At 41.4% G+C, this 18,088-nt stretch overlaps 1 protein-coding gene across 9 annotated transcripts in view; it reads right to left on the bottom strand.

Moving 5' to 3' along the window:
- asic1c (acid-sensing (proton-gated) ion channel 1c) overlaps positions 1-18,088 on the bottom strand; it is an 86,193-nt gene that overhangs the window by 12,345 nt on the left and 55,760 nt on the right. For 2 of the 9 annotated variants that reach the window (XM_076744301.1, XM_076744302.1), the window contains exon 1: positions 2,635-3,366. The exons of 5 other annotated variants lie outside the window; for them this stretch is intronic. In XM_076744301.1, coding sequence (XP_076600416.1) covers positions 2,635-3,276 — 642 coding nt within the window. In that variant the 5' untranslated portion in view covers positions 3,277-3,366. Of the gene's footprint in view, positions 1-2,634; positions 3,914-18,088 lie in introns of those variants that run through there. 2 more of the 9 variants (XM_076744303.1, XM_076744304.1) reach the window with 2 other exon arrangements.

Raw genomic sequence — 18,088 nt, 5'->3', positions numbered from 1 at the left:
TTTCGTTTTTTCACAGCTGACAGAGTTTCTGAGTTTATGGATTTCCCCTGTGATTGGAAAATTCTGCCTTCTGCCCAATAAGTAAAACTAAATCTGGATCGTGATTAGATGTGGTGATATTTTAAATCCAGTCCACAATTCGGATAAAGAAAGCTTTGCTCTGAATACAGCTTGAGGGGGTGAGTAAATACAAGATAACGCTATCAATCTGAGATAAGACCATGAAACTGTTGCACTGATTAGTTATGCAACACTCTGAGGAACCAGAGTATCTATTTTTCATGCATTTCCACACAATATAAAAACCTGCAGTCTTAAGAAATGCTACAAACAGCTGCTGCACTGGTTTTATACCATTTAAAATTGTGACAACACCTACATCAGGCTTACACACAGTCACACATGAGTTTATCAGATTACATATGCAACATGTTCTCAGCAAACAAATACTACTACATAATCAGGAAACGCCATGATACTGTGGAAGAAAAGAAAGGCTGAAAGGATTTGAATTTTATAAGCAACTGAAGATCTAATTGTGGAATTTAGGCACTTCTGAATATTTCCAGTTGTTGATACCACTGAATTTATAGTACTGACACATTTAACAATGAAGAACATTTATATGAATTTATATGGTTCATGTTCTCCACTTGAACTTTTCAGTAAATAATTTCAGGTTGTGTAATTTAAAAGCTTGATTTCTGATCATTTCATAGGTCTCACGAAGGAAATTCAAGTGTCCAATAAAAAAAAAAAAGAAACAAAAAAACTATACTGAAGCTGCTTCCAGTCAACTGGTCATTTTTGGATTTCAAAATTCGAGGGAAGCCAAAAACCAGGTTGCTCAAATTGGATTGGAGAAATTCAGGCACCAAAATTGAAGATGAAAAATCAGAGAGATCAAAGCTGAACGGAATCGATTCCAAAATTTGAAACAACCTGCTGGAGATTTTAAAAGCGGGACTTCAAACCACCTAAATTCAGACGGTTTTTGAACTTAAATGTTTCAATGCAATACAATCAGTGGTAACTTCGACATTAATTATGAATGGATGATGTCAAAATTAGCTCTTCAGTGGCTTATAAAAATGATGACGACCTCTGGTGGCTTCCATATAAACCCCTCTACAATTACAGAGTAATTTGATACACTGAGCCTCATTAACGATCAATGACCATAATGATTTTGTTGGCTATCTCAACAATCTGGCTGTCTATGTTTAATAGCGACAACAGGATCACTATTATACAGCAAGTGCTAGTAGGAAGGATGATGGTTAGTTTTCATTCCCCAGTGTGGCGAGGTCATGGTGAGCAGCCTGATGGCAAAAACTCAACCAGCATCGCAAAGCTGATCTCAAGAGATCAGAGTCAGTGTTCCATGTCCAGACTCAGAGAGACTTACATGCAGCTCAGACAGATAAGACAGTGCTTTGGTCCTTTCCCTCTGCTGGCTGCATAATGAGGTCTGCAAAGTGACTAGTAACCTATTTTTAAAGATGCAGATTCAAGTTCAGATAAAACGGGAGCTTTGTTCAGTCACACCATGTGTTGCTTAAGATGCGAGCACGCAGCGCAGTTTAGATCCCAATTAAGAATCCAGTCTGGCCGTGAAGACTGGTTTTATAGATTGTGGAGGCTCTGCACTGGTTTGTGCAGAACATGGAGCCACCGCTGACAGCTGACATCTTGTCATGTGCAGGACTTTGCATTTCAAACTGCCTCCAGATGAGCTGAAGTTGTCACAGTTAGATTTTTTTTGTGTGACTGGAATCTAGATGCTCAGATCTACAAAGGCAAGTGGTTAAATGGGATGCCAGTAACGGGTTGGTGTTCTAAACCTACAAGATTTCAATTATTCTCAGTGCTGTGAAATAAATGAGTCACTCTGCATGCATACTTCTCACTGCAGAAGTTTCTCCACTGAGGCTGTTAAATATTTCCTGACAAATATTTCCCTGTGTTGAAAGTACTTGATAGAAATATTATCATTCGGAAAATAAAACCATGGCTTCCAAACGTCTTCCACTTCCTCCATGCAGCCATAATAGACTTAGGTACGGTGTCTTAAATGGTAAACTCACTGCATTTTGAAAACAAGACCATAAACGCCTCATGCCCTCCAGATGTTTAATTAGAGAAGATAAAATTTTAATTTGAACTGATCTACGACGTCTGAATTATTTATGATCTAATTTTTCTTTCTTAATATGTTGTCACGCGTTATAAAGTAAAAAGGCGTTAAAGCAGCTGGCAAGTCAAGAACTCGCCAGGGTGAATATAACCGAATGAGGAACTGTGAAAATAACAAACAAAAAAAAAGTGTAATGTAGACAGTCATTGATGATGACGTGACATTGATTTTCCACCACAACATGAGGGTAACAATGTATTTGTTTCCTTGAGTGACTTTTTGAAGACATCAAGTTTAATAAGGAAAAAAGCTGCCATGTCTGACAGGTAAAAACAGGACAGGCTTGTTTGCGGCTTTGAAACATCGACACCTTAAAACACCCTGAGAGAGTGCCTGCTGGAGGCTGCGTTGTCAAATGCTTCCATGAATTATTAATACACCTCGCAAACAACATCAAATCCACACCTGACAAACACCATCTTTCTTTCTGTACATACAGTGCTGAAGTTTTTGTAGGTGCAGGTTTCCCCGCGGAACCTGCACTCCAGCAGCATCTCCTCCAACTGGTGACCGAGGCGTCCCATCATCTCGGTGGTGTTGATGCGGTAATCAGGGTGCGGAGTGTAGTTGTTGAAGTCCAGCAGACTCAGGAGACCCTGCTTGTGGTTGTCTTTAAGGATGGACAGGCTTCTCTCCATTACTGTGTGATTAGGATACATGAGATCCATCCAGTAGCCGCTGTGATACAGGTCGTCCTTGGTCAGCGTGGAAACACGGAACACATTTTTATTGCAGAAAGTAACAGCTGGGAAGGACATGTTGTGAGCCCACACCATGTAGATCTTGGTGATAGCAGGGTAGGACATCAGGTAGAGGATTCGATTCCAGGACCAGGTGGCGAGGAGACTGACACAAACAAAGAAGGCCATGATCCAGATGACCCGCTGCGGTTTCGACTTGTCCGGAGAGAAGACGAACTTCAAGCCGTGGATCTTGGTCCTCATTATGAAATCCACCGTGATCTCTTTCCACGTTGGTTTAAGCGAGCTGGACTCTTTGTTTTTGCGAGGCGTCTCTTGGGCATCATTCTGTCTGTGTGACCCCAGGGCAACTGATTCGGATGTTGGTGCTTCAACCATAATTGCTCGTGTCAAGGCGGGCGTTTCTTTACCGAATACAGTTTCTTAGCAGCCCACTCCAGAGAATCCCAATTTACACACAGTGGCTTTCTCCACAACCATCTCCAGGTCCGTGTTTCTCAAATTCCAGGTAGCAGCGACTGGAGTCCTAACATGCAGCTGTCCCCCTGTTCAGGCTGCAAAAATCTTTGCCGTGAGGATATAAACAAAAGGAAGTGAGCTCCTTGGGGGAGGTAAAATTGATTTACATAATGATTCCTTTATGAGAAAAAACAGCTGAATCACTCCATTAACAAAAACCATCAAGCGTAACAATCACCAGTCCTTCATCAATAGATAAATGGACGTGATAATTGCAGATGTAAGCGACGACTTCACTCCCAGAGGCAATCACTTTGAAAATCCGGAGAGGCTTACCCCTGTTGCTCAGATCTTTCACTCCTCCATCTCCCTCTCCAGTAGCAGACAATACTTGCAGATTTCGGTGGTTTCTGCCTTTGTGCTGTAGCTGCCCAGAACCCAACTCCTCCCTTTTTCCACAGATTGAAGAGATGCTTTTTAGTCTGTTGACTTGCAGCCTGCAGAAAGGAATATAAAGCTTGTTGCCCCCCTACACACACTCTCTCTACAGTCGAATGGAGAATGAGGTGGAGCCAGTGGATGAAATTGTTTTCCTCCGGTGATGAAGTAGACCTCCAATAGTATAGAGAGGCGGGGGGAGGGTATCAATCAAAGTAGAAATAATTGTGAGAAAGAAATTCTGCAACAGAGGAAACGAGGAAGTCTGCTTGCTCGTGGATCAATGTATCTATATAATTGATAACTGAAGAGAGACAGCTAGTTGGAGAAAAACACTGCAAAATCCCCTTTAAAATGTGTTAGAAATCTCCGTTAGAGCCCATTTTCTGGTTCTCCTTTTCTGCCAGTATCACATATAATTTCACAAATGCAGTGTAATGAGGGCTGACATCCTGCTGCATGCAGATGTGGCTCTGGCTGATATTAAAGGTGCTTTGCTGCGTTTATGCGAGACTATCAGAGGATTCTGCTTGGCAGAAGGCTCAGCTTCACACTGAGGCTATTTTTTTCATTATGTTAGCTGGAATCTTTTCAGTCTGTAATGTGAGTATTGGCTGGGTAACCTGATCACAGCTGTCCTGATGTATGGTTGTAAAAAATGATTCTGAAAAGTGAAAAACAGCTCTAAATGTTGAATTACTGCATGTGCTTGGAGGAGAGGGGATCGTTTGCAAGTTTAGATGGAATGAATTGGACTAAATTATTGTATTCGCCGTAGTTTAAATATAACAGAGAAGGGAATGACTGATGGGTATCGCGGGGTCCCTGTCTCACTGATGCAGAAATGTCAAGAGATGCCAGAACTGCTCTGCCAATTCTGAGTCCATTATAATGTTTTAATGTCCCCTATTTCATCTTAAAGCATATAGTTTAAACCACAACTTCTTTCCTTTTTCCGCCTCCAAACAGCCATCAAGCCTTATCTCTAGTGCCTTTCTTTCTTACATACGCTCTAATTAAATTACCTGTAGTAGTGTAAATGCCTTTTTTTTTTTCATAGTATGCTTTCCTTTAATCAAAACCACTGATGAGCGATAAGTAAAAACAAATGAAAGCGTAAGTAGAAGAAAAGAGGCTTTTGATTACTGTGTGAAATGTAATTGGATGTCATTATTACAAACTGCGAGCATGGTTTGCTAATCACATGTTAACTTTGTGAGCACCGCCCTGTCATTCTGCAGGGAGCGTCAATACTTAAGAAATGTGACACAGATTTTCCTTCATTCAACAGCAATACCAAAAGGTCAAACTGTAGTCTTGGGGGTAATTATGCAGCGGGCGTCTCTCTGTCTCTGACTGTTATTTAACTAAGATGTGAAACTTAATTCAATAAAAAAGATAATTTCAAAACACTAAATTCATCCCTAGTCAATTTAATTATAACTGAATTGTTCATTCATAACAAAGAGAGAGAGAGAGAGAGAGAGGGGAGCGCGCCGAACAGTTTTCTCTGTGTTCAGAAGTTGTGGTAATAACAGTCTGATAATATTAATGAATGTCTGAATGCTGAAAAATAAAGAGAGGCCAAAGTAACAGCTTCAATACTCTGGTAATAGTTATTTTCCCTCTGTGTGCTTTCAGGGCTTTCCGGCAGCAAAACAACTAAATTAATTGCCTGGATCCAGCTCCCCCCAGCAGCTCCTGTATGTCATGTCCGCACCACGCCTATTTTTTCCTGGCTTCCAGGCAAGACAGATGCCTGGCATTGCTCTTTTTTTGCCTCGCGCTCGAACCTTTTCATTCTCAGAAAGAGCGGGATAGGCATTTTTTAATTGTAGAATTAAGCATTATCTTTTTGTGAGAGCAAGATCCAATCAAAGTGAACAATAGCCTCTATTTTGGCGTCAACAGGGATAACTACCTCAGTTTCAGACCCAATAGCGAAGCAAAGACAAAGAGGAGAAAACACTAATGCTGCGTGAGTGGCAGGCGAGTAAATAAGTCCAACAATAGCACCTTATCAGAGTCATAGCTGACTGCCTGGCTTCTCCACTGATTGACCAGCTGTATTGATTCACCTCATTCTTGGTTTCTTTGGAAACATGTCGATAGATATGAGGCACAATTGACTGGTGGCTTAAATGCTTGAGCTCATTTGTCCTACACAAGCTCAGTGTAGGCGTTGGGCGTGAGGCTCTCCCGGTCTCTGAATCGTCCCTCGTCAGCAGTTTGATCCGAAGCTCAATTTCATTACCCCCAGCTGCAGAGGTTACACAGGCAGTGTATGACAGTCATCATTAGTCTTATTTTCATTTGCTTTCCGTCTTCCAGCCTTTTACTGCGCGGTGCGTTTAAGCACAAGCGTGTTTCCGAGGCACCCTATATGCAACGTTTGATTGCTTTAATGTTACATTCTTGTTTGCGTGTGTGCTTTTTTTGTGTGACCTCCTATGTGTCTGTGTTATGTCTTCTCTCTGCCTTTGCATCTAAGATCCTGATTTCGCTGAAATTACGTAAAGGTTTGCACTGAAGCTGAAGCTGATTAATCGATTACTCCATCAGGAGCAGCACAAACAAGCTGTAAAAACAACATTAACATGTTATCCCCTTCCAGACTGACGGTGGTGAACTTGTTGGCAAACAGTTGCTTATTTCCATATCGAGCAGACACAGATTCCTTGGTGGGCCAAAATAGAGAACACAGTGACCAGCTGTGAACTGCTTTGTACCCTAAATGTGGAGATATCATGAATGTAGACATAAATAAATTGATTTTTCTGGTATCTTGGGGCAGTGCAACAAGCTTCACACGCAACACTCAAATGTTAGTTTCTAAAGTCAACGTAGAGCCAGCTGCCTATTTACACATCCAGCAGACATGGAGCGACATCATTCATTAGCACTCATGTGTGTCCACCTGATAGTTATCCTTCTTTTAGCTCGGCTCTTGGTCTTTATCAGCTCCTGAGCGAGGTACCTGGCTCTTTAGCTGTGAACTGCTCGCTGTCACTAACATTGTGCGTACAGCGAGGTGTACAGCGTGTTAACAGCTATTTTCACTGCAAACAGCTGCTGGAAAGGGCACTGATGAATGCTGAGAGAGGGGAGCAAAACAGCTAAACTGGGGGCCTGAAAATCACAACCACAAACTGAGACACGGCGAAACACTCGAGAGATGAGGGAAGCTGTCGGGTGGAGTTGGGCGACGTCTACCAAATTGACATATGACAACGTCCACAGTAACACATCATGATGGATGATGATATTGTTAGTGGGGGGATGAGTGATGGCTCGTCTCACGGGCTACTCCTATTATATACTTTATTTGATACTTTTTATACGTACAGTATATATGTTGGATATTAATGACTAATTCTACTTCTTGCACATTTGAGCCCATTCACAGCCCATCCTGACCTGCTCACCTCATCTGTCCTTGCTTTTCTACCCTACAGCCGATGCTTAAGCTGCCTCATTAAGCAGTTCATCTGATTATAAAAAAAATGTACATACTTGTCATTATGACATAATTGCAGAGAATACCAGTGAATTCAAAATAAAATTAAAAAATGTAGTGTCCTGGGAGAGAACAGGAGAGTTTGCTCTGTAGCTAAGTTTTAATGCTCAGTTCTGTGATATGAACTAAACCCTCATTTACTAATGTAAACCAGGTAGATTTCAAGGTCATTTTTACTGTATGTTCGCACCTAAATTGAAACGTGCTTTCCCTGAATGGCAAATATCCTGATTAAATAATAATTTCCTTTAGTAAATCAGGCGCAAGATGTTATTAGAAAATTAGAATAAACCCATCCTTCATTTTGCACTCTATGGCTGACGCTCTTTAAAATACATATTCATGATAAAATGACTCTGACTGACTTTTTACTGGCAAAACATTTACTGCACTTTGGAGTGTGGCAGGTTAGAAGTGTGTGTGTGCGTGTGTGTGTGTGTGTGTGTGGACTCCCCCCGGTGCTGCTTTTAAATTACGATGGCAGAGGGTTCAGTCATCAGCGACTATCAGCCATCGTCAGTGCTGGGTGCTCTGGGTTCAGTCATTTTTTCCACTGTTAATATAAAAACATCGATTAGTGCAGCTTTAAGTATAACTACTGAGCTACTTGAATTAAGTGTTACCAGCAGAATCAATGATTAGCTGTGAACAGAGAAAAGAACAAGGCAGTGAACTATCTTTCTTTGTATGTACAGGAATCTTTGTGTTACTGGAAATACAACCTGACTGTATAAAGGTTACACAGGTTTCACCATTTTCAATCAGCTGTATCAAACAAAGCTTTCAAATCTGATGTAACGCTGCAATCACATTTCTGCACTGTAGTGTTTTAGAACTTTTGTTTTAATATGGCTGCCGCTAACTTTTTTTAAACTGTCTTTATTTGTGAAATCGCTTCATAAAATCATTAATTTAATTAAAATATTCCCTCCAAGACCGTGCCGCAATCACTCCAGAATATAAAGCGCTCCAGGCAAAAGTTAATGATTTTTCTTCTGTAAAATTGCTATCCTCCTTATTGAAAACGCATTTCTGCTGCTCATACATTTCCATTGTTATCTTCCTGAGGAGGCAAACACATTTCATCTTTGTCTCAGTATTCAAGCATGTAATTAGAGGATCAGGGTGTAATAAACATTTACCAAATTGAAATGAGAAGCTGATTGCCATTTGATGGAAAAGAAAAATAGGACTATTTGAAAGATGTATTTGCACATTTATTGCCCAACTTTAAGAGGAGCTCAGATATCCCTGAGACAGTCAGGGAAAGACACTAACCATCCCCTTTCATGTCAAAGCCAAGCTGAACCCCAGAGGTCTCATTAGAGGAGGAGCAGAGTTTTGACTGAGTAAAAGAAGAGCTCCTTCAAGGGCCAGTGAGAATGTTCAGCACCAAATGAAATACTGGCAGCAATTAGATGCACATCAGAAACGTACACGGCACAGACAGAGACAGGGACGGAGATAAAAAGAATAAAGGCAACACTCGACATTAATGTCCAGTTCCTGTAGAGTGAACTAATTAGTCCATAGTTGACAGAAATCATTAACAATTCTGATAACTGTTTAAGTAATTCTGGCTGATGCTTCTCAGTGGTGAATATTTGGTGCGTTTCTTACGGTGTCTTCACACCTGGCTCATTTGCAGCAGCTGCTTGGAAACTGGGAGCGTTTCCCTCGAAAAATCTGTTTGTTTGGCCATGCGTGAACGCAGCACTCGCACTCGGAAGCAGGACAGAACAAGCGAGCCGAGACGGCCGAGAGCAGGTGGTCTCTCCGGTCGAACTGTGGAGCGACAGCCAATGGACCAACCACCAGCGCTCTGTGCTGGAACGTGTGCGATTCCGGTGCTATTTCAAAAGCTAAACTACTAATAAATTCATCTGCTGATCATGAAAGCTGTTCAGGAAGTGATCTTATAATCGATCTCGATAAGTCAGGAACACAACCCTGCTTTGGGGACGCAGTGAAAACGTTAGTAAAACCAGAATGCAGTGATTCTGAATATGATGTCTGCGTGTTTACCACCTTCTTACATCACCTTCTCCCTTAACAACACTCAGTCAGGGATCAGAGCTGTATTTTTATGCAAATAACTTGCAAACCATGCTTACACATATGCACATCAACACGTGTATTTTCCATGATTAATAGGCGAAAAGCTGTTGAAGCTGCTGTGCTTGTATCCCACTTCATTTACTTCGTTAAGTCCATCAAAGCATGACAGCAGCGATCCACAGCAATAAGCCGTAATATAACTGTACATTCTATACATCACACGTCTGTTAGTCATTATTCATAACATGCCTTTGAATTGCAGTCTAATAATACTATTAATGCTCTTACCAGTTATTTCTCTGTGAGCTCTGTGTGACATCAAAGAACATAAATCTAAACATCAGAAGCATTAAGGTGCTCCATAACCTCCTGTCAGTCACCGCCATTTGATTTCCCCACATGCACCCTGATGACGCAGGATGACAATCAATCAATCAGTGAGTTACCTGTCAGTCTGTATAACTTCATGTATACTCCCATTGGTCTGGATGAAATGAACTGAAGTGCAGGTGTGAAGAAACCTTTACTCTTATATGATACAGTTTTTGGATGGTTGAAAAGCAAAAACAAGCAATTTGGTTCTGTATCTTGCTCTCTGGGAAACTGTAATGGGCAATTTTCACAATTTTCTGACATTTCATAGGCCAAGTGATGAGAGAATAATTAATCAATAATGAAAACCAGAGGGGCACTCAGAGCGCGCAGACCTCTGCCAAGGCAGATAGTCGACTCTTGTATAATATGCAAATCTGCAAGCAACCCTTATATATGTCTGGATATATTTCCAAACTGTTGGAGTTATGTCAAAACATGGTTGTGCCGAGCTGAAGCCTCATCATCTCCACTGCAGACAATTCACATTTGGATGTAAGAGTATAATTAGTAGCACAATATGTAGTTACGTTGCCATAGCTACAACTGCTTTCTGTGTGAAGTTTGAGCAGCTATGTGTCGGCTACCTCAGAGGGTTACTGGTACCTGCCACTGGATTGTATGGAGTCATCATGGTCCTGCGATTGGGATTGTTTTGTCACTTTTTACATTAAATACCATTTAAGAATTTATGTATGTATGGGTTTTTTCCCGCCAAGGCCAAACATTCTGTCTCTCAATTAAATCCCAACTAACTCAACAAATCAATTCAATGACTGATCATTTCCATATAGAAATCTTCTTTTTGTTGGCTTTGTACTGTGTTCTCCATTGACAGCAATACATTCGATTATGTATTCAATGTATTTAAGTTTTAATGGACAGACAAAATGAGCAGGCTAACCGACAGCCACTGACATGCATACTGGTCTTGAAATTTTTACATAAAAATTCATGAAGTTCTGTAATATTTGACGCTTGAATAAATAAAGCTGCTTTATTGAATATCAAGGAAATGTTCCACATATATTACACTTTTTCAACCATGTGTTCAGGATTCCTAATGGGGTTACTTGAAATGCAGCACGTCACACGTTCACAACTCGCCCTCCATGAGACTCTCCATACATGAAATTAAGGCCAGAGGAGGTCCCACAGTAACACTGTGATTTAAGATGACCAAACAAATGCAAATCTGGAGGAGACAGACGGTTAGAGCCAGAGCATTTGCAAACAGGGACGTCTCTCTGGTGGACAGGCAGCTTCTTTAGCAGAGGGAGACATCTTGTGGCCTGCCTCTAAATGAAACTAACCTCCCCACTGCCTTGACAAGCAACACAGCCACTCTGTATGCTGCACAAGTAATGCAAGGGAAGCAAGAATGGATTTTTAGCTAAGATGGGCTTGTACTTTGAAATACCTCATATAAAATTCATCAAAAGGTAAAAACATTGGCATGTACTTGGAGAGAAAACCCCAAAAGATGATTTGGAGGAGAGTACATTCCCTGTATATTTTACTGGTCATAAAACTCTTTTATTTCACTGTTTGTTTTTCTAAAAGTGTTATATTGCTGCAGCATGTTTTTCAAGTTCAGTAAAAGAAAATGCAGAATTATTTGAAATGTACAGTAATTGTAAACATCTCTGACACAGCACAGTAAAGCACAGCACCCTATCCCACCCTGGCAGACCAGGTGGAGGGCAGATGCGGTCTGTATCAATAAAAAACAGACGTTGCTGGCTACGCCCGCCGTCTTCTTCCCTTGTTCCATTCCAGGCAGAATCCGGCTAACAAAACATAAGAGCGCTGTCACTCAAGCTTTCAGTCTGCAGCCCCGGAGTCACACTTTGATAAACTCATTCCTAAAATTTCCTCACCGGTACTTTCATTTGCAAGGATAATCTTGTGTTCATTTTTTTTTTTTTTTTTAGCATGTTCTCATCTTGTTTGCTCAGCTGCAGGCTTTTGGTATCTGCTCCTGAATCCATTCTGCCCGCTTGCCCACAAATTAAGCAAACCAAGCGCTCACCAGAGGGCCTAAAAGTGCCATCGAGTAACAGCATTCCATCAAGAATTTCTCCTGCTGTCAGGTGAATGTATTATGATTCAAATCATACCCCTAAACATCTGCAAGGCTGCACAGACTGTCTCTCTTCCCGACGTTCAAAGAAACGGCATAACAGAATTGAAATGTAAAGGACTTTTTAACACTTGGAAACGGATTACATCATCACTCATACTTCCAAAAAATGATTCGCTGTTTCCAACAACCTGTCACACCTGGCTTCCCCTGTACATTGACTCGCGGCGTCGAGGGGAATCTCAGTTTACTTGAAAGGAGATAGCGATAGAATACTTTAGAAGGTGCAAGGCTTTGCTTTTATTGGCTAAGAGGGCAGGATATAGATCTCAGAGGCCATTAGTGGAAACAAAAGCTAAATATGGGCTTGACAGGCAATCTAAGATCAAACGGACATGTGATATGAAACCATGAGTAATTCCTTTTGCCATATAACTATCTAGTAAAATGTGAAAATCTGGACATAAAAGCGGCGAACACATGCTTTTGTTTGAATAGCAAACGATGCCAGAAGGCCGGTAATCTACAACATAACATAATGGCACTATTGGTTTTGGACGGAGCCATACTTGTGTCCGGTGTCTCAACCTAACAAGCTAATTAACTTAAGAGGTTTTGTCAGCTGGCACCTCTAATGTCTGCCTCTGGTAGTATCTGTTCTGCAATGTGCAAGTCAGCAAAAAGTGCCCCCGTTATGAATTCTTTCACTATTCCTCTTCAGAGCCATTGATCGGACTGCCAATACAGCACTTACAGTAACAGTGACTCCCAAACTGGCCTTTACTGACACTGAGTAATGGAACAAACACATTAGGTATTTGCTATTTGGCCTGTCATCTACGCTCACTGCCTCAGATTTGTTTATTTCATTGTTTGCACTGTGGAGCTGTATTTTATCTCTCCCCTCCCCTTTCATGCTCCAGGCAGCACTGTAATTTTGTGCTCCTTCACACACCTCTTCCCTTCATCTCTCCTAATGCTTCCAGTTGTGCATCGCGGCGCTGGCTGGGCTCCAAAGCAGGCTGAATCACAATGATGGTGTCAGTCCTCAGCTGAGTCCCAGTCCCACCTCAATCTAAGCACAGCACAGCCTCCTTTTCCTCTGCCTCCTCCTTTATTTGTTTCCACTCTGTCTTAGCTCTCCCCTTCAACTCTATTTCTTGCTTTTCTTCATCTCTCTTGTATAAGCCAGCACTCTCGTGTCTTCTTTCCTATCTCCCACACTGCCTCTGTCTGCAGCCAGACTCATTGTTTTTGAGCAGGTCTAACACTCAATCCTGACTTCTGCTTCCTTTACTCACTTTTCTCTTTTTTTTTGACCTCCAAAGCCAACTTCGGCCTCCAGACGATACTGCAGTGGATGAAGTAAAACACCGCATCCTGGTTCTGTTTTGGCAGACCCTGAACAAATCCCCAACCACCACAGACAGTCCATAATGTAATATCAAAAAGGCTCTGGCTTTGGTTTCAACATCAGCTGATACCTCAACAGGAAGTTCAATTACAACACAGGAGATCAACAGTAAAAGGATAAATTAGAATCAAGTGTCCGCATTGGCACAAGCCAGATGAAGAGCTGAGCTCGTGATCGATCGAAACAATATTACTCCAACTTCAGCATGCATCCTGCATATACACACTGGCAGATGATTTATATAGTCAGAGCCAATCTTCCAGGTTTAATCCAGAGCAGTGAGTTGGGCTGTGTTGTGGTGCTTACGCTTTAGAGTATTAATGAGGCAATCAATCACGCACCAGTTCACAGACGGCGTGTAAGGCAACAAGATGGAGGCATGAGATTAATTCTGATAATGAAATAAATCCTGCGCTCACTCAGGCACATGGCCCATCGGTTGTGTTGGAATCCAAGAATAGTTTCTTTGACATCATGCTGAGTGACATAAACTGTCTGACATGCATAAACATGTGCGTTTCACACACATGCACAAGCACAGAAATCCTTGAGTGTGATCTGAACAAAGCTTATAGGCACAGTTCACTCGCAGATTGATACAGGGACATTCAAGGCTACGTATCTGTATATATTTATAGCACTGGGTAGAAAATTTCCAGCATTCACCATCTGCCAGCCTTTTAATATCAGAGACTCGTTCTCCTCCAGTGAATTACAGCATCCTCCCCCCAAAAAATATTTCATTACTTTATGCAGAGGGAATAATTGCACTTGGGGGCCCTGATATTTCCTCTCCAAGATTTCTCAATACCACTGCACCCATATCCAGCTCATTAGTTGAAACATCTGGTCTTTCCTGTCACAGAGTTTCTTCAGCCACTGTTTCTTTGTCTGACTTTGACACAAAAAAAAAAGGCACACTCAGGCATAGCACACAAACAAGCACTGGTGCACTCAGACGCATACGAGAGGACGACTGAAACGACTACAAAGATTGAAGCATCGTACAGGTAAAATGTTCAATTCAAAGGAGGAAAAATAATAGTGCCCTAAGAGTTTTAAATAGGAAAAAATAACAGTCTGTTTATATTAATGGTCTACTGTTTTAGTCGCATATCAAAATGCATAATACTCAAAAGCAAAATATATCCGCAGAGGCATTTGAATAATTTTATGCATATATTTTCCACATGCAGAGAGCTAATTGTCAGATGTTGTCTAGACCTTGCGTGAGTCATCTTGCAGTGATGTTGCTGAAGTATATAATAGGTAATCTCAATTCCATCACATCTCATCTTCTGTGAGAGGACCTGCCTCTGAGCCTCCCACAGTAAGATCAGCAGGCCGAGGAGGGGGAATTCAGGCAGCTCCATGAATTTTTAATTAGTCCCCTCTATACTTAGGCCCTAAGAGCGTCTCCAGTTTCTGACATTTAGCTGAAATTTGCCCTTTGTGTGTGGGGATGAGAAACAGCCAAGGTCACCTGACCAACCACAGCATATCAAAATCTGCCTTTATAAACGTACATGTGCCATTTTGTTTTTGGAGCTGCGACTCAGACCTGGTGCTTGATTTTCATGTCAAGCCTGAAGCTCTTCTTATCAGGCTTGGTGTGGGTTGAAAAGCCAAACCTCATCTTTCAATTTAAACCAATGTCTCTCACGCAAAATAATAGTATTGCCACTGTAGAACTAGTAAGTAATTAATATAAATCATTTGCCTCACTTTCACTGCTGCTGGTTCTCAAAGAAATTGTGCAGCATGACAAGCCCATCTTGGTGCTAGGCTTTCATCGCTCAAATCAATGGCCCATTTCATCGAAATACAATCCTTCCCCTGTCTCCGCAGCAGGACGATTAAGTTCCATTCAAATACTGCTGACATGATTTTATCTCTTTGGTAGAGGCCTGGAAATTGAGGGGAAAAAATGGCATTTCACAAAAATGAAAGCACATGAGTTAAGAAAAACTGCAACACTGACACGGTTATGTCTTGGTGACATTACGTGGTTTCTGATTTTGTGAGAGGAGACAAAATACCAGCACATTTGGTGCCACTGCGACTATGAAGATGATCATTCTTATGAGGTATTTACAAAGAAAAACAAAATCATATCAAAACCTCTACTGGTCTTGAAAACAGCATATGTTTGCTTCATAATGCATGATGCATGATGTCAGCGGAGAATTGTTGAACCATATGGCACCTCCGTAGTTTACATGTTTCTGAGGACACGTTTCAGGAAGTAACTCTCATTTCTCCTTCAAGAAAAATGACTATAAATAGTTGTCACGAAATGAGTAATTAGACACAGCATAAACACAACATAAAAAGCATCACTATGAAAGACCAGGGACCATCTTTTTGTCGCCAGCTCTTGTAAACAGAGATAAAGCATTGCTTTATTAGTATTCCTCCTCAGTTTTCCTGTCTTACACCCTCATACCTGTTGTTCCCCCCGGAGCTACTTAATCTTCCAAACACGCCATTAATTATTTAAAAATGAAGGATTATGGGCCAATTACTGAAAAACAAAAAACAATTAAGAAATGACAACATAATTTGAATGAAAATGACATCTCTTTCCCCAACTGCATCTGATAGGGACGTGTGTGTCTCATCATGACAATGCTCATTTTATAAAAAGAGCCACTCTCCCGCAGCACATCTCTGCTGTCATGTCTCCTGGCGTTCATAAACATAAACTGACTCATACAGTATTCCATTTCACCATGGGCAGGATGAAGCATTCGAATTGTTGGATTATAATGACGACTAAATAGTTCACAGTTGTTGCCATTGTTGCCAAAGGCTTCTGCATATGTTCAAATCTGGTTTTAATTCAATTAAGTTTTCCGATAATCGAATACATCATTTTAGATTTTCTGAAAAAGAGAGCTGCACCAAACAGTTCAAAGCCTCATTCATAATGCTGTTCCGACTCATGAGATCCAATTTGTAATAGCTCCAGTGGGTTGTAAAGTCCAAAAGTCAAAATGTGTTGTATTCAAAAACTGTTTGCTCTGCTGCACAAAAAGGAAGGCGTGCACCTGCATTAACTGGGTGGTCTGGAGGCAATCTAACAGCACCATAAATTACATTCATACAACCACAGCAACAAAAAATCTATTTCGGCTCCAACACTATAAAATTTAATTACTTAAGTTAATTAGTGAGCGCGTTCGCTCGGCGCTCCCTCAAAACGTCATCACTTTCACACCAACAACGATGTGGAAGAAAATGCCAGTTTGGAAGCATTTTAATTCATGCCGTTATTGGATTAATCTGCTGCCTACATGTATTTATGCCGACAGAGCTGAGAAGTTATTTTCATTAAAGAAAGTTGATTCAATTAAAAAAAAGGCTTATTTAATCTGATGAATCACAAATTGAAGTTTGATTCCAAAATCTCAATAGATGCTTTGAATGTAACAAAAACAGACATTTGGTACAGACACACTAATAAATATTTAGTGTAAATAACTAATAAAGCTGTATTTGTTTTGCTGGGAAAATCTGAAATAATTACGACACCACTTCTTCACTCTCTCACAGCTCACATCTAAAGATCGGTCTTTTCCTGTATTGATTCTGACGCTTTACACTTATTTCAGCTGAGGTCGGACCCACAGAAGGAGCCATACTTACTGTAGTAAAGTTCTCTGGACCACAGTCCTTGCCTCTATATTTGCAGTCAAGCAGCATCTCATCTATGTTGTGGCTAGTTCTCTGCACAAACTCCAGCATGTTGAATGTCTTGCTGGGGAAAAACTTGCTGTTGTCCGTTGGCTGCCCCAAAGCCGCCATGAAGTCATCAAAGTCCCCTTGCTCCACACCCAAGAGCCCTGCCATCCAGAAGATGTCGTTCCTTCGGAGCTGGGACTTTCGATAGCTGTTGTAGTTGCAGAGGGTGATGGCTGGGAAGTACATGACCGGACTGTCCATCTCATCCAGAATGGTGACATGAGGGTACCGGTAGTACTCGAGCACACGGTCTGCCACTTGGTAGAGGAAGATGGAAAGGGAAGAGCTGAATGCGGCGGCCCAGAGCAGCCGTCGGATAGTCACTCCACCAGGCAGGAAGATGTGGCTGAGGCCATGGAGGGTACAGTTGGCCCCAAACACTGTGATGTCCGAAGGTGGACGTGGCGCTTCCTCCTCTGGGGCTCCCATTATCACCAAAGAGTTTCCAAGTTAAGCTCTGTGACTGCTGGATGTTGTCTTGCTGCAGTGGTGGCCCGCTGAATACTGGTGCTAACAGGGAGGTTCACCACAACTAAATGGACAAAGGAGGCCGGATGAGACAGGGTTTACTTTCCTCTTTGCACCCGAGGGAGGGGAAGAGGTTGGATATCTGGGGCTGGGAAGTAGCGATGGACTGTTATATCAACCAATCCTCACTGAGATCTTAGAGGGCACATTGAATTCAAGAGATCCAGTTTCACTTGGGAAGGAAGACCTGATCCCACAGCGGGTAGTGGTGGATGGATCAGACAGGGATACACCAGAGAAGCAAATATGAAAGCGGAAGTATATTCAATTTAGTGACCTCTAACACTCTCAAATTTTTTTCTCTTTTGTATCATTCATTGTTTTGGGGAAGATTTCTGGACATGCGTCACTGTTTGCATAATACTTTGCAACTCCAACTTCATGAACTTAAAACTACTCTTTAACATCAGAGTAATCCAAAGCTTTTTAATGAAAAACAGTGCGACCCAATCAAAACCCATTGGAGACATCACAAATGTGTGGTCACAAAGCTAAAAACAAGGTTGTTCTTAGTTCCTGAAAAGTTGACATTTTGTAGATACAAAATGTCAGCAATTCCCAATTAGCATCACATTTA

This window comes from Chaetodon auriga, chromosome 12 (assembly GCF_051107435.1).
Source record: "Chaetodon auriga isolate fChaAug3 chromosome 12, fChaAug3.hap1, whole genome shotgun sequence".
NCBI classification, from domain to species: domain Eukaryota; kingdom Metazoa; phylum Chordata; class Actinopteri; order Chaetodontiformes; family Chaetodontidae; genus Chaetodon; species Chaetodon auriga.
Note: the sequence above shows the minus strand (reverse complement) of the source record. Positions and strands in the feature narration are given on the sequence as shown.